Source organism: Cariama cristata, unplaced genomic scaffold, assembly GCF_000690535.1.
Source record: "Cariama cristata isolate BGI_N322 unplaced genomic scaffold, ASM69053v1 scaffold23112, whole genome shotgun sequence".
In the NCBI taxonomy this organism is placed as follows: Eukaryota; Metazoa; Chordata; class Aves; order Cariamiformes; family Cariamidae; genus Cariama; species Cariama cristata.
The window spans coordinates 25,412-51,886 of NW_009602558.1; the positions used below are offsets into that span (position 1 = coordinate 25,412).

The 26,475-nt window shown below is 39.2% G+C and overlaps 1 protein-coding gene across 1 annotated transcript in view; it reads right to left on the reverse strand.

Annotated features, from left to right (window-relative positions):
- Positions 1-24,122, reverse strand: part of PLD5 (phospholipase D family, member 5) — a 37,150-nt gene extending 13,028 nt beyond the window's left edge. Inside the window, exons 1-2 of the mRNA XM_009694810.1 lie at positions 23,985-24,122; positions 1,622-1,819 (exon numbers count right to left, since the gene is read on the reverse strand). Coding sequence (XP_009693112.1) covers positions 1,622-1,819; positions 23,985-24,095 — 309 coding nt within the window. The 5' untranslated portion in view covers positions 24,096-24,122. The remainder of the gene's footprint in view (positions 1-1,621; positions 1,820-23,984) is intronic.
- Positions 24,123-26,475: the final 2,353 nt, after the last annotated feature.

Below are 26,475 nucleotides of genomic sequence, written 5' to 3' on the forward strand. Positions count from 1 at the left end.
TTTCTTACAGATTACTTAGAAGGGAGTAGGAGTTCATTTCACAGCTCCTTAGCTAACTGTCCGAAGGCTAGTCTCTAATTTAAGCTAGTCGTTAAGACTCTCCAGAACCAATGGAAGCATGTGTCTTTTCAGATGGCTATTAATTCTGGCTGTCTTAGGCACTTCCAGATTTTCACTCCAGAACAGCTCTCTGTCTCTCCACTGATTGTGGGAGTGTGAAAAATCCTGGACACCTGAACGCTGCCTGGCTCCCAGCGGGTGAAGGTGAACCCTGCCCTGCAGAACCGCCCGTCTGCACCAACACCCTGTGCTACTGGCTGCACAACTTCACAGTGTGCTACGTGCCTTCTGTTGTTCTAGACGTAACTGGCCATAAAGCAATGGGGTTTTGCCCCTTGTTTTACAGAGAATGGTAAATAACTCTTAGCAATTTCACTATATTCCTGATTTTGAAGGGGTTGTTTTTACTCATGTAATTATCTCCAAAATGAAAGGCATTCCACATCTTTCATCATCTCTATCGCTCTGTGTACTTTTTTCCAGTTTTGCTACATCACTTTTGAGATGGAGGACTGCTCCATTTCTTCCCATGAAAAGATTCCATGGGGATTGCTGCTTGAATTGTAGAAGTTTTAAAATGTCATTTAAAAATGAAGTAGATAATGTTCTACAGAAGTATGAATGCTTTCAATAGAACAGAGTGAAGAGGATTAATCCTTATAAATGACATTGATAAAAATGCAAGCTCTGATATCAAGCTTATTTTGTATCATTTTAGATGTCTGATTAACAGTTCATTTACTCCCAAGTCATTCACCTTCTGTCTACTAGTGTAAATAAATAACCTAATTTGAAGGGCCTCCCTGTCATTTTTGAACACAAGCGGAAAAGCGGTGAACATTACAGAGAAGGGGAAAAAGAATAATGCTCAAATGAAATCCTGCAGCATCTTCAGTCCTGGATAATTGCATGTATGAACAATGTCACAGAAATCAGAATGGAAAAAAGAAAAAATAAAAATTGTGAGCAAGTAACTTTTAAAAAACCTTTCAATTACAGACTTCCCCACGAAAGTATACCTATTGGAATAACCATTTTCCCAGACAATAGAATGATTTGGTTTTCTAGCATTATGAGGCTATCAAACAAGGTCTGTCTTGTGTAGGTGACAGCTGTAGCAGTCTTATCTCTATAGCTGAGTTTCCAGTCACTCACGTGAATCCCAATTTCAGTAGCTGCTTTTGATTAAGGACGTGCATCTTTTTCAGTTAGGTACAATTTAGAGAAATACTTAAGTATAGGCTTAATTTATACCACATATGTTCCTATTCATGGAAATTACTTTCCATGGTAATTTCTCCCTGACAGATACTGTCAGGGAGAATGCAACATTATGATGGACTTATTGCAGGGAACTGTGAACATCTCTATATCAGTGAAAAGACACTTGAGATTCTTTCACAGATGCTACTAACACCTACCTAACCTGGTCTCACTACTCTGTAGTTTGTAAAGGACAATTTTAAGAGAGTAAGCAGATGTTAAATTTCCAGGTCTTCCAAAAATCTGGTGGGTTAAATAAGTTTCTTCCCTCCCTCTCTGCACTCATTTCGGAACTTACCGACACGAAAGCTTCCGATTTTGTCTCGTTCAGCTGCAGTGTCAGTTTATTTTGAGTATCATAGACTCCATATAGTCTCTTAGACCAACTCGGAGGTATTTTATTCTTGTATCTTAACGAGCTATACAGGGCAAATATCCTTTGTAAATCCAGGACCAGGCAGCTACAGTTGTATACGATGACGCCAAGTTCTTTCATCTGTGAAATTAAAAGTTCATATCATTAGTGATATTTTTGGCTGATGGATCTGTGAAGTATGCAGCAAGAACATAAGAGTGTCTGAGGGGTATCTTCCAGAAGCGTGCCTTGAGCTCAGTGCTAATACGGTCGACTACAGGAACATTCCTAACAATACGCTTTTAAAGGCAAACACATAAGCTAAATCTTCAAAGTCAAGAGCAAGCAAAAGCTGTAACAGGGTTTGTATGTTCAGTGTCTGTCAGAGCTGCGTGTCCTGGTAGAATGCAACACACCTTATGGACAGACACAGCTTAGGAGTGACACCCGTTTGTCGTAGGCACCATTTTTGTTGTAGGTGTTGCCCAAGGTTCACTGCTCTTGGCTAGAGTGCTTTTTATTTATTTATTATTTTTATATTATTTTATTTACAGGAAAAGCTTCCTTTCTGCTGGATGATGTAAGAGCACACACCACTACCAGTGACAGTTTCATACTTCAGAAACAATTTGTTTTCTGTGAATTCTGGAAAAGGTGAAAGAAATGGACATAAGTTATTTCTCTGCTGGAGAAGGAATATGATGCTCCAGCTTCAAACAAAAGGATGAAAAATCAGGTGTTTAATACTATCAGTAGCTAAATTTACTGTGCTATTAAATCCAGCATGATCCAGTACATAGTATGTGCAATTAGGACACAAAAAGGTTGGGTTCTTAACTCCCCCATTGCTGTGGTATGGTACCTCACCTAGCGTACTCCAAATTTCTGGGTGTCAGTTTCTTCACATGTGAAAATGCAGACAATGATACTCTTCTCTCATCAAAAGTACTCTGTAAGCATCAGCATTATCCCATATAAAGTATGAGGAAAAACAGCCCAAGTAAATACAGATGTCATCGTACAATTAAATGCTTTAACCTTCTACAGACATAGTCTAACTTCTCCATTTAAGTAAATGCATGTCTCCTGGTCATCATAAATCTTGCTTTGGCAGAGATTTCATTAATTGCACATTGTTACTACTTAAGTCGTTGACAGAATTTAATTTATAAGCCTATTGCCTGGCTTCTGTAATCAAAGTGTAACCACATGCATCCTCTCTCCCTTCCTTTGCTTTATAGTACTCAGGAAAGCACTGCTGTGGGCACAGATGCTATTGACCTCTCATTATCTGCATCTCACACTTGTTCAGCCATGTCCAAAAAATAAAGCAAGACAAGAACCTGCATGTATTTGCTAAAAATCAGTATGTAGGATAAATATTTAAAGGATCCATACTGGTTTACTGCAAGCAAACTCTTGGTAGCCTGTCTTGGAAGTCTGCCTGCTACGATGAAGAAAATAAGGGGGGTACAAACTCTCCAGCACACTTATCCTTTGACACCAAAAAATCGTCCCTGGTTTTATTCCCTTAGATGAGATCTCCTGTGGATCCTGTCACATGAAGTAGTTTCTGGTAGGAGCGTATCTTTTTTGTAAAGCCTTTGGGAACTCTGAACCCCACACTGTTATCTCAGAGCTTGTTCCTGCGCAGTTCTCCCCAACTGCAGATGAGAAGCGCCCTGCAAGAGTGGGCAGAGGAAGGCAGGCAAAGGATAGAATTGAACCTCCACTCCCTTTCTATGGTGGGTGAGGGGAAACAACAAATCCCAATACTCCAATGAGAAAGAAACTCGATGGGTGATGCCTTCTACAGGTCCCTGACCTGGAAACACCACATATATAAGCATCTATAACACCGAGTGATCTCATTCTGAAATATTTACTGAATATTTGCAGCCATAGGAACATTACCTAATATTCTTACTGCCTAAATCAGAATATTTCTGCAAGCTTCTTTAATTCAGAAAAAATATGGAATTCCTCCATTAGCCTGCACAACCTGAAATTTGTGGATAGTTGGAAAATACAGACTACTTGCTGCACTGCAGCCTTTCATTTATGGATAAGCCAGTAAATTCATTTTGATGATAAATATAAATTATTCCAAGCTATGCCCAACATCCTAGTCAACCAGTCTATTTGGAATAACATCTTTGGTTTTTCCTCTGGGTGCTGGTATCTTTGAGGATGCTCCTGTATTCAGTTCTAGGCTGTCCCTGTACTCTATGCACTGTTTGTCTCCAAACATTTTTAACTATACGTTATCACTGTTTTCACTGTGTGCTGCCAATACTGCTCTCTTAATTGCCAGGCATGCCATTGCAGAGGACTTACTAATAGTATTCTGTTACATGTATCTGCATAATGTGGTTTAATCGGCTTTTCATGGCTATTAGTTGATTCTGACATAATTATGTGGTTACAGCTTTCCTTTCATTTATCAGTCCCATTATTACTATTCCACTTTATCCCTTCTGTTAAAAGTAAAGATAAAATAGTGCCCTCACAGCACACCAGAAGCTGCCAGGATTGCATCTGCGTGAGCAGCTCTCCTTGGAGCAGGAGTGCTTGCAGTGTGTCCTCTCCCTATGAATTAAAGGATTGCCCTTCTGCTGAAGCCAAAGTGCTTCCTCATGTACAGAGACAGGGAGGAAGCCAGGGGCACTAATGGTCTTTTTAAGTGCAATTTTTACAGATCACCACCTAGCCTGACTGTAAAACGAAGCATTGGCCATGCCTTACCGCCAGCCTCCCGGCAGGAACAGAAGCACACGGGGACCAGCCCGTTTTGCAAAGGAACGTGACCCTCCCGTGGGAGCGGGCGTCTGCAGGAGCCGAGGTGCTGCCCTGGCTGAGCCCTGCCGCCCCACTCACCGCTCGCAGCGGTTACACTCCAATCGCAGACGGGAATGAAGCATTTCAAGAGATGTATCGACAGCGCAGTAATGAACCCTGCCTTCCCACAACATTGCATCTTGCAGTTGGCTTCTCTGGTGGCAAGCACTGATCAAAGCTTTTCCTGCTTCTGAAGCCATGATAACAGCTCTCTCCCATGTGGATTCCCTGGTACATGATACAGACTGGGCTCCTCCTTTCTCTCTCTGAGAAAAGTTATCCTCTTTACCCAGCTGCCTGTTTTCATTAAGCTTTTATGAACTTAAGTTCAAATTTGACTGAACCTGGAAAGTAGATTCAAAGTTATTGGAAGAGGCAGACAGCGACTCCGATGCTTGTTCTGCAGACCTCATTTTCTTAGGAAACAAGGTTAGATGTCAGCCTGTCACTGCATGACCGTCTTGGTTTACGTATGATACATCACCTCATTACCTTGAAATGAAAACGATACAAACAGTGCACATGTGTATGCAGTAAACCCCCAGCCATCTCCTTTCTTGTAGGACAACCCCAATAGGTGTGGAGAACAAAAAAATACTGTTTCAGAAGCCTCTTCCACACTGAGCCTATTTTCACTCCCATAGTCTGAGGTGAGGAGAGACTGCTTTTTTCCCAATTAACTACAAAGCCTATCATCCTGGAGACATGGCAGAGACAGGGCAGCAAGGATGTGCTAGTGCCAGATTTAGTATGAAGTGGTATGTCATCTAGATAAAGGAAAAGACTTTCTCTTCAGTTTGAGAGCTGCTGTTATTACAGACTTTTTAAAAAAATAGTCTCAGAGGAGAAGCAGAAAAAAACCTTTATATTGAAAGAATCAACATCTGAGTGTTGTTCCCTGACTTGTAGTGACTTAAACCTGCAGCTAAATGTCATCTGAGGTATCTGTTAAGGTAAAATCCTTCAGGGCAAGAGCTCTTCAGGCAAGGGAAGCATTTCTTCATCCTGAGTTTTAAAAGCAACGCACACGGTAATGAGAACATCACTGAAAAATTAAAGTGAAGAAGATCTCAAGAAATCAAAACCTTAATAAAACTTAAGGAAGATAAATCTGAAATGAAAATAGAGAGTCACAAATTTGCTTACCTGAAAATGGAACTGAAATATTCGGACGTGAAAGTCGCAGAGTTCCTTGTGAGTGACATTTTCAGGGCGTGTGCTGGGGGCTGGGGACAGGAATGGTTTTCTGGACATAGAATTTTGTGTCCTCTCATGAGGGGCTTGGTTTCTCTCTTTGTTAAGAACCACCACGAGTGTTCTTCTCAAAAGAATGAAAAACAAGGGAGCTGGTTTTCCTTGTTCTTCCCCATGCCATTTACATTTGGGCAGGGAAACTACTAAAGGCTACCAAATCACCATTTGTCTTTCTTGCCAATAAGGGCTTTCTTAAAGCAGCAGGGAAGTGAATGACTACACAAGACTCAAGAAATGGTGGCTTAAATCCACTGTACAGCCATGCTCTAACTATAGAAATCAATTAAACTACAAAAAGTAATGAATATGGCCTAGCTAGAAAAATAGTGATTTTTATGACAAGAGAAGGAATTCTTTACTAGACTGCACAAAGAGTAGGATTTCACTGACAGGAATTTTTGCTTATTCTTTTCCCTTATGCATTTGTAGGCATCATATACGAAATGAAAAAAAACCATGGAGGAAGAACCTAAACAATTCAGGTAGCAGATCCATAACATTGTAAGCTTCCTACACTGCGAAACAGTGTTAGCAAGACTTTTGAAATACGTTTGGATCATGGGTCAGGCAGGGTGTACGATGTGTCCTTATCCTGCATGTGCAGACTAGACAGCGTGTTTTACATTCACCTTGAGCTACACTCCGAGACAACCCCACTGTGTAGGCAAGGCACTATCTGACCTACATAAGAGCGGCACAATCTGCTTCACAGCTTGCAGTATCTGAATTGTGGCAAATGTAGCAGGAGGCTTTAGGAAACTCCTTGTTAATTTCTTTTAAAGAAAAAGTTTTTAGTAATTGCTCACACTGGAGCCTGATCCTGAAAACAAAAGGCAGTTCTCCTCGGGCATTAACTGCCATTTGCCGAAAAGCTCTGGCCACCGGTGGGTGCTGGGCATCCATTGCCTGTGCTACAGAAACTCTGGATTAACTACAGGTAGACTATTGTGCACTGAATTTACTAAGTAGATTTTTCATATACAGGACTGTGTGTGCATCTGCCATTTGCCTGTGTTTGAAAACGTATTTAATTATGCTTTCAAGGCCTGTGATTTTTTTAAATCACTGATTTCCAAATGAATGACTGAGCAAAACCAGAATCACAACAGGGTAGACTAATGGAGTAACAAAAAGCATGCTATACTGATAAATCAATTACTAAGGCCTAAAAGGACGCAAGGTTTTCAATAGCTTCTAAAGAAAAATAACGTACAATCTATTCATTACCACCTTAAAGCAGACCACAGATATTTACAGGGGTAAACCCATTTTTTCATAAAGTGTGCTCTGATTAATTGGTTAGCCTGCACTCCAAACAGATGTTCTTTTTCACTTGGTTATCAGTCTTATCTGACCCCTACTGCAAACCTCCCTTATGTTTTCATCTGGTATCATTTAATGCTCAGTGAATCTTTTCCAGTCATACATAGCATCATCTTAAGGCTGCCTTCTGTGCAGCCATCCTTGGCCTCTCACCAGAACCCACTGAGCAGCCATACGTGCCAGTCCCACAGCAGGCAGAGGGAAGAGCCAAGCGGCGTGTGGCGGCAGTGCGGGAGGGGAAGGGCCTTCTGATGGGAGCGACCATCACCAGCGGATAGACAGACAAAGAGATTTGAGAAAGGTAAAAGTGTTTCTTTGTGCAGTATTGTTTGATGTGACTGTTGTAGCAGACTTTGCTATAACAGGACTACAGGAGTAGTGCTCATCACAAATTCATTAAGTGTAACAGACCCCATTCAGGCAGCCATCATTTTGATGTAAACCAAAAGTGCAACCTGATGCTGAAGAAGCTGAGAAGGCTGCAACGCTGCCTGGCTCTTCTCTCACAAAACCTGTGCAGGTATTAGAGTCCACCAAAACAGCAAAAGCATGTACCTCAGCTAACACTTCATTAGAAATTGCAACCTACCCGTGTGCATCCCGAGCCAAAATCCCCCCTCTGTGCTTGGCTAGTAATACAGTGCAGAGGCTGCACAGCTTTGTTATGTTAAAATCAAAAGTGATTCAGTGAAATCCAAATCCAGCACAGTCCTGCTTCTGCTCTGAGTTCCACTTCTTCCTTCCATGTTGGTAAGAACATGGGAGTTACACTGCTCTTGGAAAATACTAAATAGAAAAGATTAATACAAATGGTAAAGCATCGTATTCTCAGGAAATTAGTAAAACTCTGTCTAGCTTAAACTATTTGAGAGTCAATAAATGAAAAATTTAAGTTAACAGCATCTTTGGATGTCAGAAATCACCTAGGGCACAGTAAATGTTCTTACTTGAATTCCTTGTTATTTTGAAAACTGCAAACTGCTTTGAAGATTACTTAAAGAATTCAAACAAATTAAATTTTGAGATTGTTTCATTGTAAGTATTGTTCCTATTTTCTATAGACACTTTTATTGAATAAATGATATTTTGAAATTCCTAGATTCAACTCTAGATTCTCCAGTGAATCACTTTGTGAGTCTTGCACATGGATACCTCTTGTGTCTGGCCTGTGTCCCACAGTTATGTGGGTTTTACATTGCTGTTGTCTAAGGCCAAAGGTTAATTTTCTATCATCTTGAGTTTAAGTGATTTGAAAATAATCGGCAGGCAGAATTTCTACTGAACTAGAAAAAAAGTCCCTTCCACTTGACATAAGAATGCAGTCTTAACCTGAGCTGGGAACTCAATCCCATCACTGAAAATGGAAAAGTGTCACTCAAGTGACTGTGCTGGAAATAAATCTGAGCATGTGACCAAGAAGAGGTGATGCATTCGATAGAGCGCGCACCCAGCATTGGCACTGAAAGTCGGTATAAAGCCATGAGATGCTCTCACTAAAGGAAAGGGAGAGACATAAGCGGACTGACTGTACCTCATTGGAACTGATCAAGTACATTTGAATTGGCAGCCACTAGCAGTCCACCAGTCTTTAATTCTCACCTTTAGAAAGTACATTTGATAGATTAGGGTCTGTGGTTCTTGCAGAATAAAAGTCTCGGGGAAGTTACAACTGCATACATTATATTTGCTTTTATTACCTAATGGCAAAAAGCTGCCACGATAAGGTACAGGAGATATTTTAGGAGCTGACAGTTTTTGTGTCCCATTCCTTTTTCTGCTGGTCCACAGGTCAAGCACACAAAACTGCACAGTGATGCTCTACTAATTTCCACTTCACTTTACATTCAGTATAGTCCCACCAATATTTTGCAAAGCACCTTGATCTTAAGAAAACCATGCTGAAAAAAAAATTAGGTTCAGCATTTCATTTCTGCTGAAAGGTACTGCCACTGAGATGCAAAGCAAGCTAGACACCCAGGCAGAAGGGGGGCTTGTTTTAAAATGGTGTGGTTTAAAAAGAACTTCGAGAGGAAGAGGTAGCAATGCATCTTCAAAGCAGAAAATCAGAAATACCCCATGTCCTTGTCACATTAGAAAATAAACCCCATCATGATTTTTCTCTTTCAGCCATCTGCTCTATTGATATGGAAAACTCAGCAAAAATAAATCTGTTTGTACAAACAATACAAAACCAATTCGTTTAAACCACAGACCATGCTGTGATGGTGTTCATGTAGAACCTAACACAGAACTGAGAGTGCAAGTCTGGGCTTTCTTACTGCTGTTGATGAAGCTCGCTAATAAACCAAGGCTGACACATTGCTACTTGTCAGAGCAAGCCAGAAGGCAGAACTGAATCAGTTAAAAATTCCTTGCTCTATAGTCTATCAGCATAATTAATATCACTTGGCATAATCACAGCCTAATTTATAATTTTGAAATGACTTTTCAGTTTACAGTTTCATTACCCCCTCAAAGCAAGCACAAGTGTCTCTTTAGGGGAAAAGCAAGCTTGCAACTGCACCAGGATCATGTTCGATTTATTTCTTGTTTTACTGCAGGAAATCTAATTAATGTGAATTCTAATTTGATTCTGTTTCTCTTTTGAAACACAGTTTTTGTTCCTTATATCAAAGAAAAGTGCAGGCTGGGAAGAAAAGGACCATGTTGTGCTGGGCTCCATCTCACTGCTGGCAAGCTGCATCACATTTCAGTACCGGTGTCATTCATATGACATTAAACAATTCACTACCTCAGTGGAACCATAAAAAAATTAAAAGGTGAAGTGAGAGATCCTGATAGCTTCTGGAACGGCCTGGACTGTCCTTTACAATGCAGACACGCATATCTCCCGCTGCCTCTTTCCGTCTTTCCTGCATCGGAGCCTGTCCTGTCAGCCCTCATCTTGCATCCTCCTCACGCAGCTGGAAATCACAGCATGAGCTCTTAGTATTTGCTCTCATCCTATGTAATACGGCAAGGGGCAGCCTCTGTACATCTTATGCTGTGCAGCACAGAGAGGAGAGTGCAAAGGATAGACCTCAGAATAAGGGCAATATTTATGTCTAAATATTTCTCTCAAAATGCACAGTTTCTCTGGGGCTTTCAGATTGGTGGGCTTCAGGGAACGCAACAGCATGTAGTTGACTAATTGGATGCATTATTTATAACATTACTGACACACATAGCGAGTTTTCTTTTTGCAAACTGAATAGAGATTGGTGGCAATTGGAGGCTCCAATTAATTTTGGACTGAGTCTTGATTAAATTCAGTGTACAGGGCCTTGAGGGAAGCTAGGAATCCAAGCAGTTTAGATAGGTAAGGTAATTTAGTGAAACAGTACACAGGCAGCCCCAGGACAATGGCTAGCCCATATGAAAATCTGTTTCAGAAATCCATACTTGCTCTTTGTCCTAACCTTCTGAGTAGCCACCTTAGATATTTGTGGGGTTTATGGCTGCTTCAACAGGAAAGCAATGTCTCCTGTAAAGGTGTGGTCCTTGTATACGCCCCTAGGAAGAAAACTTGGAATTAAATTAATATATCATATTTGTGGCTCCTGACCCTAAAAGTAAAACTGGGAACACATTGATTCATGCTGCCCTAATTCCCTCTTTCTGCTAAAGCACTATGTTGCACATACAAGTAAAGGTCACCTGGGTCATCTGAAAAGCCACTTTGTACTTGGTGAAGTAGTGGATTCAGCTGAGGTGTCAGCTGTCTGCTACGACATGAACCAATTGTAATAATGTATGCCATGGCTATATCATCGTAAGAAAGAGCAATATTAATCTGTTTGTTGCATAAGGTCATGACCTGGTTGTTTTCTCCTATCTCAAATCATGGCAGATGCTCCCCCTGTGGCTGTAAAAATTATTTCTAAACAATATGTAACACCTCTTGTGCAAGAAATGAGTATCATGTGCCAAAGATGTCAGAGATTTAATACGCTAATAAAAGTCAGCATAGCTCTTACGTAAGTTAACACTGAACAGAACGAAGAGGAGAAAAACCACATAAAAGAAGTGTGAAACAACTTTGAGGCTTGATGCCATTTCCATGTGAGGTATTGGGTAATAGTCACTTCAGCTTCATATGAAAAAGAAAGAAATATCTGAAAAGATACCTGAAAGCATGTTGTTCCAATTCAGCATTAACACAAACTTCCAGTCTTAAAACGAGAAGATCAAATTTATTTCTCACCATATCTGTTTAAACTGATTTCTTTGTTACAGCACATACAGAGTTGAAGGTAATAAAATGTAAGTCACAAAGATGATAAAAGATGTTTTCGATACATTTAAGCAGAACATACGTCATGAAACTGTAGTCTATGTTCCTGGTGGGTATATATATGGCATATGTAGGTTCTGTACCTATGCTGCAGATCTACTTAGAAAATGGCTTGCTACCCAATTGTAGAAATCTACTATACCATTAAATTTGAAAGAAATGCCTAATAAGTCATTATACTGATTAGAAAAACTTGACTGTCCAATATAAGGATTCTCAAAACTTCTGCAATTTTCTGAAGATACACCTCACATTTCTGTTCACATGTGCTGCCTGCCCAATACACCTCCCTCAAGCAAGGATTAATAGTTTGCCACTGAGCAGTTCCAGGCAAACATCAATGATTTCACTGTTTTGGAGACTCCTGTTTACTTAGCAAAGTTAAGAAAGGTAACTGCATGACGACTTCCAAACTAGGCCCTGATGTTTATGATGACAACATCAAAATCTGAAAAAGGTTTAGCGATGCCATTAATTCTGCACATTTATATGGAAGGAATGCTTTGTCAGATTCTGTTTTGTTCTGCTTGATGACTTATGGATATAAAAAGATGAGATTTTTATACTGAACTGCAGAACCATTATTCTCTTCATAGAATGACTGAAATGATTGTCCTTCCTTGCCCTGACTTGAGGAGATTTATGGCATGGTATTTCAGCCTGATTTGCTGTGTGTCTTTTTCACAGGACAATACTAAATCCAGTTTTCTGTGAAAGGATTCAACTGTTAAAGCAGGAGGTGACTGGGCTGCTGCATTTGAGAACCTTTTAGGGTTGAGGCAGTTCTTGAATGAAGATACTTATCTAGAAGGGAACCATCATCTGTGCAATACCAAAGTGTGTGTGTGTGTGTGGAACCACATATTGGGAATACACTTTCATGATGATTTTAATGTTATTTTAATTGTTTAGTTGAACAAGACTGCGGTATGCTAATAACTAAATCCCTCTGAGAGTAGTCTGACTCCGTTCATTAGCATCACTGACCAAGATTAGTTGCCAGCACATTCTTATGGGAGATGACAGAATAGACTGTGGTGCATTAGCTCCTCCTCAGAGATTCAGCTGAGTTTTAATGAACAAGGTCTCTTTCAGCACAACATAAATCACATCTTTGGGAAAGTGGTGGATTTACTGCCTTTCTTGCATCCACGTAAGTGTACTGACTAAATATTTAAGACTCTACGACCAGCTGTGGAGCCAGATGCTGGAACCCCTGGATCAGACTGTATGACCTGTATTGTTATCTAGGCCAAACAAAACGATTAACAGTTGGACTGGATGATCTTAAGGGTCTTCTCCAATCTAAATGAATCTATGACTGTAAAAGGCCACACTGGTCTTAACAGCTCTCACCCTACAGGCATGCCTACCCCTTAACTGCTGAACTCCAGCAGCGGGCTCGGGCACAGAAGTGCAGCACAAACACTTTTGCCCCGTCCATGCAATCTGGCTGGGACTCGAGAACAGCGGTGGGCAGGACAGATGGGTGCAAACAGGTCAAGTTCTGCTGGCCCCACTCTGTGTGGGCTGTCTGCAAGCCAGCTCTGGTGAAGAAACCATAAAATCATTCTAGTGCAGCACCTGCTTTAATACACATTGCTGTCTCAGCACATCTTACTATTTCAGGGTTTTGTAATGAACACAACACAAATGAAACTACAGGACTTGTACTAAGTGCAATTGGTTGAAGGATCTATAAATTCAAATCAAGCCCTTCTGCTTTACTGATTGCTGCAGACAGGCCTTGTAGAGGTGTGCCTGGAAACCACTCTCATCACTGTGACCAATGTCTTTTTTTTTTAATTATTTTTTTTAAAGGCAAGACAACTGCCCGGTGCACTATTGGCGATGCAGTTTCTGGGAGATCCTCCCAAACAGTTTTTGCAAATTTCAATAGCTTAACTCTTAGGCTACTGAGTCTTATCTCTAGGCCATGGACGCACGCAAGCACATCTGACCAGTGCTGTCTATTCACCACACTGCCTGCCTGTTTGCTTCAAGATAGCAGTAGGGGTCTTTAAAGCTGTCTCTAGTTTTGCACACACTTGTATGGATGATTTTCTGTCCTCTGTGTAGTGGTGTACAGTGTGTGTTCTGCCACCAAATTCCTGCGTACCTCCAGTTCCCTAAACACTTGTAGAACCCATCCAAAACTCTTGAATCTGATAATCCTAATGCACTGATAGCTATTTGTCAAGTATCTGAGGGACCACTCATAAACCAGAACTGGACACACTCTCTTTGCAACATCTTCTATGGCTCTTCATTATTCTAAGATGTAGTGATGGCATGGCAAGTATTAAAAAGCAAGCAAATGATTTTGAGGTTAGTTTTACTGGAGAAAGAACTTTCTCTTTTCCTTTGGATTGTGGAGATCCACCTACCTGAATATCCCATGCTGCTTTGGAAAGAAGTGAGTTTATCTGTTCAGACTGAATATTCCATCATTTTGCTCTGCAGGTTTATTATTTATTGATTCACAATTTATTATTGACTACTCCAACATTAGGCATAAACCTGTTCTACAGAACTTTCACAGCAACTGAAAAAAAAATGATGAAAATAGATTGGTAATTTCAGAGGTCAGAGACAGAGTAATAAGCGTATTCCTACAGTCAACAGAAACCAAATAAAAATACGCAGCAAGCTGTACTTTGCCCTCTCTTACACTAAGTACAAACACATAATGTGGATGATGCACGTGAGAATGGAGCACAACAGTGGGAGAAGTATGATAAACAGGAATAGCTTCTTAGCACCTCAGAGCTGGGATTTGGCTCTGCATCTGGAGAAACTAGCCACGCTGGGGAGGTGTAAGAAGTCTTTTTGGCTCCAAGTGCAAGGTGAATATACAGCTCCATGCTGTTTTCAATCACTAGGTCACAAAACCAGAAGCCCACAGGAGTGAGGTGGAACCAAGAGCACGACCGGGCAGTAACAGAAGCACACGCAGAACACAAGTGGAGCTGCCACATCACCCACGTTCCCGTCCGGCTTTAACCAGCCCTCTGTTACCAGTGCCCAGCAATGCTAGCAAGAAACAAACAGCCCATTTGCCTCACTGAGCTTCATTTGTAAATACTGGATCATCAGATAATAAATTTCAAGCAGAGTAAGCCTGATGGGCAATACTGACTGTCCTGATTTACTGGATGTAACAGAGAAAAAGTGGCCTGTCTCAGTTAAAGAATAAAACAAAACATCAGACTTCCAAAGATACAAACTTTACCATGATAAATGCATACTGCAAGTTCTGCAGATTTCCAAGAGCAACACATCTCCCCCCCCCGCCCCCTGCCCCAGAGGAAAGAAAAAAGAAAAGCTGCTATTTTGAATATAGGTAACAGTCATCAAACTGCTCTAGATTTGTCAAAGATGGAGTCCTTAGTCAAAAGCTCCTAGTAAAAATAATAAATATATTTTCAGCCTGTCTTTTGAAGGACAAGCTGTAATAGCATCACAGCAGAGTTTTGACAATACAACTAGCTTTCTACACAGCAAGAAATAAAACCGAAAAAAGCATTTAATTGTTGATACAGTTCTGTAATATCTACTTAGACCTGTTTTCTTCACATCTTGACTCATTTGCCTATGCTTGAAGATCTGGGTTGCACTTTTATGTTATCTTTATAGAATTAGCTAGTTCTAGAAATAATCCCATTGAAATAAATCAGATTAGCAGCATGAGGTTTTTGTTTAAGGATCAGGTCACATGGCTAACGTTATTAACCTTTTTAGAAGCAGATATTCTCTGTCATATATAAGAGATATTAACACAGAAATATGAATTTAGATAGAATATACTGGTATTATGTTGTGTGTACTTTCAGTCTAACATCTACCCATCTGAGCTTGATTGAACGTTGGCAGATGACAAAGTTGAAAGAGCCTTGTTTCATGTTATAGGACACTTGAGACTGCTCAATTTACTAATAGCGATATGATACTGAATACCACTGGGACAGTACGAAAATTAAGCAAATTATTAGAAGAAGATGGCAAGGACTGGCAATGGTCTAAAGTGCGCATTAGGGACATAACTGTATCTCATACTAGAACAACATTATATCAAATGGAAACTCTCAATATAACTTCTGCTTGAGTGAAAAGATGTAATTCCACTAACTGTCAGACAAAGTATCTTATCTCACAAGGACCAGATGTGCTATTACATAACTTCAAGAGACTCATTTAGATAAAAGCTCAGAAAAATGACTGATTACAGCATGCTTTTTGCTCTGTGCAGTTCTGTAAAGATAGGACACAACTGCCATTAACAGAAATTGCAAACGTGCAGATCCTGTCTCAGCGATCAAGTTCCAAGAGGTGGCTCCACTATATACCAAGGTTTTGGGGAAACTGGAAACAAATGAGATCATCATGATGTAGTCTGAGCTACATAGAAGTCCAGTATTTATTACATATTGTTTTTATAGGAGGACAATTTTGATCACACAAATAAATAGAAACTACAGTGTTCAAGGATATACTTTGAGGAAATGACCGTTCCCCTTTTCCTAAGAGAGAGACATAAAAAGAAGCACGGGTTGCACTTGCTCCTGGCAGCATTTCAGTGCTTCCTGAATTCTGGGAAAGTTTTGATTTGGATCTATATCCCCAGAAATGGAGACCAAGAGAAGAAGGAATAATTCCAGGATGAGTTTTGTCACTAAGTATGGCCTTCAAGCTGTGACTCCTCCACACGAGTCTTTGCAATATAATTGGGGATGAGTAAAGAGCCGTATGGGTTGCTTCCAGTTGATTTTACCCCCCACAAGCAAAGGGGTGATCCTCCAAAATTCCCACAATCCCAGTTGCCCCAAAACTGCCCTTTTAGATGCAGCTCTCAATAACCGAGATACGATATACATCTCCCAACTTCTGTCACCTCAGAGTAGGAAGAAAAAGAGGTTAGGTTTTATCAGTCCTTTTGTCACAGAAGACAAGAGGAGGAGAAGGTGGTAGAGAAGAATTCTAACTGCTGCTTTTGTCTCCTTTTTCCTATGTGATAAGGAGAAGAGCCTGAACAACTAAATTGAAACCCCCAGTATCTCTCAACCCAATTCTGTCCTGTCTGGTGACAACAGGCAAGAAACGCAGCAACATTCCAAGCGCTCCTGGAGCCATCCTGCTGCAAGCCTTCCTATAGCCAGGTCCAAAAACCTAATTCATACTAAAACAAATAAAATATTGGCTCCTCAGTTTTTACTTAAAACTGATACACACAAAAAGTGTATCTTTTGACCAACTGGGTTTTTTGGTTGGTGGGGTTTTTTTTCTTTCTAATGCAGAATCCTATATACTTTCACCGTAAGTATGCATTAGATTATTCATATTTATCGTATCATGATGATTATCATATTCATATTTATCTACTGTATCTACAGATGCTTAATAAACCTTTTTTGAATAATTAGTACTCATAGCGCTCAACATCTCACATAGCTAATTTGACTGTTGATTCAACTGTATTAACAGAATAAATGAATTGGGAAACTTATTTCTTATTCTTCAAATGTAATTGATAATTCATAATTGCTACAACTTGTACTGTATTGTTACAACTGTATTGCTACAACAATGTACTGTAGGAGTTAATCCTAAAGAGACAAATATGTTTTGCATAATAATAATAATAATCATCATCATCATGAAAAACTAGTCCATAGAGAGTTTCTCATTCAGGCACTGTCACAAGTCTCACCTTCTACAGTATTTTGGCCGTTTCATGTATTTACTTAGTATCTTAAGTGTATTGAGTAAAAACTCAACTCCTCAGATAAAACAGGTCACTGTTTCCAACCGATAAACAGTGTTGGGACAGTTTATCTAATTTTCTAATTATCTTAGATTATGTAGATACAGTCAGCAGTTTCTACCTTATACAACAAGAGAGTCAGAGGAGGATGGAGAGGAAGTGTGCCTGAAAAAGAAAAACTGTTGTTTAGTAGTCCTGTCAGGTACCCAACTGTCACACGGGATGCTTTAGAAAGTGCTCCAAGGCACTGCTGAGAGCCAGCAAGAACAAATCATTGATCCTTTGCAAAAGAGATGATTAGATAAATTTCTGCTATTCAAAACACTGCCCGAACTCATTTCATGAAAGAAGGTCAAAAACTTCTACTCATAAGACCAAGCCTAACTTACCAAGAATTAATACGTCTTCATAAATAAATACATAGGTGAAGACATCAGGTCTTATTTTTCCGGTCCTCCTCCTGATGGATTTTTAAGATGAAGAGAAATCAAATACCTTTCTGAAGCCTTACTTTGTATTAATGAAACAAATCACACAAAGAATCCAACAGACATATAAAATAAATGGGAAAATAAGAGCAAGTTCACATGGTTGGTTTTTGTCCTTAAAAAAAGTATATTTTACAGCCTGGTTGGTTTTTTTTGTCTTTAAAAAAATTGCGTCTTACAGCCCTTCAGCTTAAACTGGTCTGAATTTAAAACAACCAGAAGAATGAACAATCCAGAAAATACATGGACTTAAGAGGCATCTTAAAAAGAAAAATCCTCTGCTAGCAGTTCTTACAGAGTTAACTAAGAGAGAAAATCACGGGTTTGATTAGGAACTTTTCCTCAGCATCAGCTGAGCCAAAATTTAAGCAGGATTTTTTGAGATAATACTTTTAAGATGTCACAGGCAAGACAGAATAAATGACTACCTGCAGTGGGTCTGGATATTGGGGTTTGTTTAAGAACCAATAAGATGAGAGCTTTTGCAACTACTTGATTATCTTTCACACCTTCCATCCATACCTTCTGTCCCTGCAGGGAAGTGGCTGCTGGCCTGGGATGCTTGGGCAGAAAGTCGAGTCCGGTTCTGCTGCGTGGCTGCTGACCATTACCTGTCTCGGGCATCACCAGCCAGTGTCCTTGGTGTATCCCCTGGCTTCCTTCTCCTCATGGCTCCCTGATTTCCAGCATCTCCCCCACTTCCAGGATCTTTCCTCCAGACGGGAACTTCACCTTCTTCTGTTCGGGTCCTTTTCTTTTTTCCAAGACCGTTTCTTTCTGGCACCCTTTATTTTCTGGCACGCCAAGACTCACTTTTCCTCCAATCTAAACAGTTTCTGTGCATAAGCACAAGGCATGAGCAGCCTCCTAACTGGTGGTTCTGTCTCATGTCCCTTCAGTAACTGGAGGACTCCAGACACGCCACTTTCATTTAGTTGAGGTGCTTACAGTCAGACTCCACCAATTACAGGGAGCAAGCAGCAGGCTTCTGCTTGAGACCCTGAACGTTCAAACTGGGACGCTAACCCCCCCACAGACACCCAACTACCTGTTAACGGTTAATATTCATGATTTGAGCTATTTTTTTGCCTACGAGAGTATTTAATATTAGACTGATTCCACTTCCAGTGAAGACAATCAGATTAATTCCACTTGTTTCAATAATTTTCAGTAACAGACTTTTCTAAGGACTGATTATTTGTTGCACATAAATGTATTTTTCTGAAGTGGTTCAACTAACCCATTACAGTTGTTTGCCCACTGGATTCAATTATTCATGTGTGAATAATACTTTTCAAAAAATGTTGTTAGTATGAAGAGGTCCAGAAGTGTTTCTTGAGCTGATTAAATGTTCTGTCTGTACTAGAAACCTCTCGCTTCTTAACAGAATTAAGAAGCTAAATGCATTTTCAAGCTTTGCTGGAACTATTGCAGGGAGTCATAGAACAAAAGAAATACATGACACTTTTTCTTAGCTTTTGCTCTGCATTAGCATTATGAATTATAACAATTTTTATATAACCGATTTCTTTTACTGAAGTACTTTAATATGCTACCTGGTGAAGGAACTGGAAACTAGAATAGAACACCTTGATTGTTATTAGTTCAAACCACAGGCAAAAATTAATCAGTATATGTACCTAATTTTAGGCACATTTGAGTGAATCCTTTTTCAGCCAAACATTTTAACATAGATGCATGTATTTTGCTGAATAAAACCAGACTTCAAGATGCCATCATCTTAAATATATATTTTAGTAGGTTGCAGAGCTATGGCGCAAAGATGTTGCTTGGCTTGTTTGATCGTTACAAGACTAACTTCTCAGCAGGTGAGAACCTGGGAACTCTGGGAAAACGCTTTATCAATTGCATCCATTACTGAATGCATGTCAGTGAAGCAAAAGATGGAAGTTGTACAGCTGATCACATAGACCTCCTATATGAAACAAAAAGTTCAAAATGTGATTTAAAATTTTATCTTCATAATTTTCCTCTTCTAGTACCGCCCGCCCACATCACATTTTGAAGGCAGAGTGGCACCACAAAGAACAAGAGACCGTCTCTCCAGATGTCTTTCATCAAGCTGGTAAATGTGTAAGTCTTGTTTATACAATTTTTGCACCATTTTATCAGTTTATAAAAATCTACCAGAAAGAAACTAGATCAATAGAAAGATTATTTGACTGATAAAATCTTATGCAGCTTACTCTGTCTAAGAAAGTGGTAAGAACTCTGGCTGTTCATAACTCGGAATTTTCAGGGGGTTACATAATTATGCAATATTTGCCAGATATTGATAACAACAGATTAAGATGCATCCCTGACACAAAATCTAGACCTGTTTGAAGAAAAGATCAAAATATTTCACTATGAATGAAAAAAACATCTAATTTTCATAAAATTCTTTTTTCAAGGAGTCTAAACAGTATTTTTCATTTGCCTGTGGGGTTTGATTTCAGATTGAAGCAGATAGCTGGCATAGATGATTCCAGCCAAAATTATTAGAGTTTTGGCAAATTTGCAACCTATCTGAAACAGTTGTACTTGAAAAGTAACGATGTACTGTCAGCCTTACCCATTCAAAGCTGAGACTCTGTCAAGTATTGAAACTTTGACAGCAAAGGCACAAGGATATATGCAACTTTAAAGGTTATTCCCTAAGTAAGATACGGAGCATACGAAAATCTCCCCTTAATGCAGACAATTTACTATTGAAGGAAATACTAGTATTGCTTCTTGTCAGTGCTGGCAAGTCAAGAAAATGGCAACAAAACTCAGTAAGCCTCACATGAGATTGAATTCTAGTGTTCAGCTTATAAATGTAGAGAAGAATTTTCCACAAAGATTGTAAAAACAAAGTTGACACCTTTGGACGTGTAAATCTTGATGTTGCTTTCTAAGGAGCTGTTAAAAGTTAAATTACTATTTCAGCTTTAGACTTGGGCTCCCAAGAGAAGAATGATGCTAACAGACTTTTTTTTTTTTTTTAATCCCCCTGCAAAGGGACAGAATAGTGATAAAATCCAGTTATATCTACCACAGTAACCTTGCATAAATATTCTCTAGTATGCTGAGCTGCTATATGTTAAATGCTCTGTACTGCTATGTCACAGAAGCGTTTCTACATCTTTAGGCCCCTAGCAAGCAAGAGGTAGGAAGGCTCTGGGACTATAGCCCAGGGTGAAATACCGTAGAGACCTGCTGCGTCTCCAGTGCAAATGCCGCACCAGTGAAGCAGGTAGGTGCTCCTATATGTTTTATGCAGTGTACTGGCCTGAATGTATGCAAAGGTTCAGTACAGAGGGAGCAATAAACCTACATGTAGAAAATACAGGGGAAGGCATGTGAAAAGGTATGACAACCACACCTGGTTAAAATCTTAAGCTTTTCATTGCATTTTAGATATTATTAGATGCAAAACTGGATGCAGTCACATGATTTACACTGGAACTGTGCTGCTGAATAAGAAGACATTGTTAGCTACAAGGTGATTGACTCACACTGGATGTTTTGTTGGAGAAGAGAACTGCTGTGCTTGAGAGGCCAAAGTACCGTATGTTTCTAGAACAGCAGAGACCTACTTCATTCTGTGATTTGCTGACAAGACCTAGTAATACTGGCCAAAGTGGTTTGCTGATTCAATAACCACAAGTTCTGTTACCCTAGAAGTCGGATGAGCTTTTAAAGAGACCACATGTGACTAATCAACAGCTCAGTCTGCCTTTTCACAGTCCCTTCCCTGCAGGTAGACCAGGATGTAACAGGGAACGTGCAGTGGCCTCTGCAGTGAGTTCCCTGCCTCCCACTGCAGGAGGGCAGAAGCCCTACCCTGCTACTGCAGGCAGTGCCAGTGTCAGGGCATGGGTCTGGGCAGGCCTGACACTGATCTGCTGTTTCCAAGTTAAACCCGGTCTTTACTCATTTAGGGTGCTTTGAGAGAAGAGGGACCTGATCCTTCATTTGCAGCTACACTGGGACTCTGATAACGAGAACCCACGGGAGATGTGGGTTTTAGATGTGGTATTTCAAGACATGGTTTAGTGGACATGGTGGCATCGGGTATACGGTTGGACTTGATGATCTTTGAGGTCTCTTCCAACCATAATGATTCTATGATTCTATGTGTTTCCCCAGTGAGGGCTCAGCTCACCGTGGGTTTTAAGATTAGGTCCCACACATGCGCAAAGTATTTCCTTGAGGAAAGCACCCAGAATAAAATGACAGAGTTCTGCGCTTATTTTGCCTCTTATGTGAAAAGAAAAGTTCAAGATGGATTATTATTTTAGGACTGCTTATCAGACCTCTTCGACAGTTGCCCTGACTTGTTAACCTGTAACTTTGGGGTAAGGGAATTGGATACTCGTATCTGATGTCAACAGGAGCCAAGCATCTAATTTCCTTAGGCTCTTCTGAAACCTCAGCGTACATTTCTCAACTAATGGAAAGCAGATTCTCTTTAACAGCAATTCAGAGAAATTTCTTTTTGCTCTGTACAAATATTATTCTGAGCTTCAACTTATCACTACATGCAAAAACATACTGTTATATGACAATGAGATGAAAAAAAAAAGTCCAAATGCATGCAGAAAAGGGAGTGATAATATTAACAGTGAGGAATCACATTTGAAACACTGGCTCACAAAGAACTGGCATCAAAGTTTAACCATGTTACAAGAGTTAAGATTTACTTCAGCATGAGAAGACTAAACCTATAAGGAATTGTAGCATCTGTGATGAAGATCATAAAAACCAACATTAAATATAATAATATAATAAATAATATAATAATCTGTGTGGTACATGTGCTTCTTTTCTCCATGTTTCTTATTTTCACCAGTACCCAAAACCAATAATATAATAATATAATAATCTGTGTAGTACATGTGCTTCTTTTCTCCATGTTTCTTATTTTCACCAGTACCCAAAACCCCAATTAGAAGAGGCTTCAAAGCTAAATTATTTATAAACTAAATAGTTCTGTGAAGAGCTATTTTGTTATGACATACCAACAGTTTAGCTCATGAGGCAGAGACAATGTGTAAACATTTAATTTCTAAAGTGTCCAAAAGCCCAAACTATATGCTCTTACACTGACTAAAACCACAACATCCTCTTGGCCAAGACTTCTCTGGTTTGCTAACAACATCCTCTTTTCAACCAGTTTTCCAGATTCCTTTGTAAACATTCAAAAAATTACCTTTTAAATAAGTGACTACACATAGGAACAGCAAAAATGTATTTGTTCATTCTTTCTTTACTAAAATGGTTGATTTGTTTTTATTCAAACTTTCAACCTCTTAGCTCAAAACAAACCTTAAAAACTTCAACACAACCAACAAATCATTAGATCAAATCGTTAGATCAAATCTATGTTCAAAATTATTTATGTGTTTCTGAGATTCTGCTCATATTTAGAAAGTCAGCTTTTTTTATGGCAAATAGTAACTACCTAGGACTGCCTCTTTTTCCCTTCTCCTGTGCATTTCAGTTACTGAGATCCAAAAGCATAGGATCCACTCCCTAAATATGACCAACAGCAGCCTCACACAGTCAGTGGTATGTAGCAAAAATGAACATGACAGCTGCTAATAATCCTGAGACTGTTGCAGAAAGAAAAAAGCTACAGATACCTACAAGGCGGCAAATAAGCTGCATTACTGATGAATTACTTCTTCAAAATGGTCATTGACTGTAGAGAGTCCTCAGCAGCAGCTGTTGGCAGAGGCCTTAGCATACATCCTTCAACTCTCATGTTTATGAGGAATCAAAATACGGAATTCTAATATGTACAACTTTCAAAAACATTATGCTATTTGACATTCTGTACCCATAAATATCTCCCTCCCCAAAAGTGGTGGGTATTTCAGGATAATACCCACTACTCATTTGGAAGTCTTTCCAAATTTTGCTTTTCCTTATTTAAATGGCAGATGAGAGGGACTAGGTCATGCTCACAACATTACCACAGTTTCCATAGCGGTTTGTTTTTCAACTGGTTTGCTCACTTTTTTTTTTTTTTCCTAAAAAGTAAACTAGAACATACAATCTTCAAATAACAAAATCATCACAGAAATCAATAAAGGCAAGCAAATTTTTCAAATTCAACCCAAATCATAACTGTTGAGGATAGCTATTCCAATGAAAAGAAGTAAAATTTATAGTAACATACTTTTGCCAACACAGAAGAGTCATCAAAACTGTGGCAGCACAGTTTTTGATGCTGGCACTTTTGCCAGCAAATTATCAGAAAGAGAAAGCTATCCATCTCCACTTGCTGGCCTCAAAACACTACTTTTTTTCCTCATTATACCTTCAAAGGGTATAGGATTAGTTTTTCAATCAAATTACCTGTCCCAATGATCTCCAGTCTAGACTGGCACTTCCAATGTACACATGCTGTTTATCAACAATCCAGAAAGATGACTGAAGCCGACCTTCATTATACGCTGACATGTTCATATACAACACTTCAGCACCTAGAGATTTAAGAATAAAATAATAAATAGCACTTTAAAATAACATAATTTACATTATTAAAAAAAAGAAACAACTACACTTTTCAGGGCCTCAGCTTCCCAAACTAGTGAGGGATGTAATTAAACATACCATTAAGGTTTAAAATCAATGATAAATAGTGTTACTGTCCCACTATTTAGGACCTAATTAACATACATCCCAGAAAAGCATATATAGGGAACTTTCCCATGCATTATAGTGTTTACTTAATTTTCTTCTATTTTAGAACCAAATAATTGCCTTTTTTCCCCCCCCAGCACTCTATGTTCCTAAAAATAGTTTATTTTAAAAGGTCTACTCCGTAACTGAAACCTGCTACATATTACAATGACGACCTTTAAAATACGAACCCTGAAAAGCAGACTCTGCACCTTTGCCCTGTGCAATGGTTCCAGCAGGTAGCCTACAGTGGGTTGTCACATGGAACAGACACCGACAAGAGGAACATGAGTGGAGAATTAAGGAGTGAGGAAGTAAGCAAAAGCCTGAAGTAGGCTGAAACTGCTCTTAATCCTGCCAATCTGTGAAACTCAACCTACCACTTTGAACCGCACAGTTTTAATAAGGATTATAGCGCACTGAAATCAAAGGAGCTACTTGTTGGGTAAAAGCACATTGGGTTCATCACGTCAATAGGAATGTCTGAATTGGCCCCATTGGTATGTTTGCAGACTAAATCCAGAATATACATAATATTAGGTGAGTTTAGGGGATTTCTCACATCATTGTTGTTCTTTCAGTGCTCCAGTGTTTGCAAGATTAGGTAATTAATCTGAATTAATCATTGCTGAAGGTAATTTAAAGTAACCCACTCCTCTTCACATTTTAGTCATGACAGTAACTGGAGAAGAGAAGTGACAGTAAAGAGCAGCCTGGAGGGCAGTAATGGTACCAGCCATCTCCCATTAAACATTCATGGGATCTTCAGTACCATAAATTCCAGTAATGGTTGGATATGAGTCACAACTTCAAAAGAATTCCACGATACCTAGAGAACTAAACTATATTTCTTTTCATTTAAGTTCCTATTTCTGACCTCCTAAGAAACACTTGACTTACAATTTTAAGCAACAGTTACCAGTGCTAAATATTTCTTTTTTTATTATGAAAACTGTAATTCTCACTTGAACAAATCATTCTAGAAGCTCAGACATGAAAAAAAGAAGAAAAATCAGGTAAGGTGCCACTTTTCATGAAGCACCAAACATGCAACACAGGATTTTGAGCAAGTTACAGAATTTGGTTTGTTGTACAATTACATTTGCTGTAACCCAGCTACCTTTCCAATTTTCTCTAGGTATCACCCATCCATATTAATCTATGCTTAGAAACAAAGGTATTTTCCAGTTTTCCTTGGAATGTGTTGCTGTTGACTTTCAGTCCATGCGTTAATGAGCAGAACTGTGCTAATTAATGAGATAGTGCGTGTGAAATGGAAAACAAATCAGAACACACTATAGCAGGTGTTAAATGTTTTAAATAGTTTGCTGATGAATAAACAAAACAAAAGCAACTCCTACTAGCTAACGAAAACAATTCTGTAAGCCACTAAACTGCTAGCTGCTTATCTGAAAACTGTATTTAAAATCAAGTTTAACATAGCAGCTTGCCTTGATCATATTTTCTTTCCATACATCCAATCTGCAACATTAAGTAGCAGTATGAATTTAACAGTCACAACACACCTACATCAAATAGGTTTTAAATGAAATGCTAGTATTTTTGTATAGGAAAGGTAAAACAGTTGGAAGCAACAATGAGCTTCCTTCTCATAAATGAGAGTCTAAAGTAAACAGAGTTTAAAACATTTTTGAAATATCCAATGCTGAACAAAAATGCTGATTTCCAAAGTTACAACAGGAGACTATTTAACCAGTAATACTAACGTTAAAAATAGCAGACATCATCAGTAACCTGACACAAAATTCAAAAGTTGTAAAACACCAGGATTTGTGGGCGTGGGCAGTTTAGACATGGGCATAAGCAGTGGGATGGGACTATCACTCTAAAATATAATCTAGGCTTCAATTATCAAAATAGTGAATATAGCAGTGCAGGAGATACTGCTATCACACATATCATTAAAAACAAAACTGGAACCCAATTTCTTTTCCTTCTGGAAATAGCCAACTCATAACACTGAGGAAACAGTATCTCCAAGTTATTTAAAAAAACAGTCATGTGTTGCAAACAGCAGCTGCTGTGCAGCCTAATAATGAGCCCTTAACTTTTGATGAAAGGAAACATGCATCGGTATTGATAATTGACTCTGTTCCACAAGCCCTTGAGATGTTTTGTTAAAACAGGCTTATCAGGCCTTCAG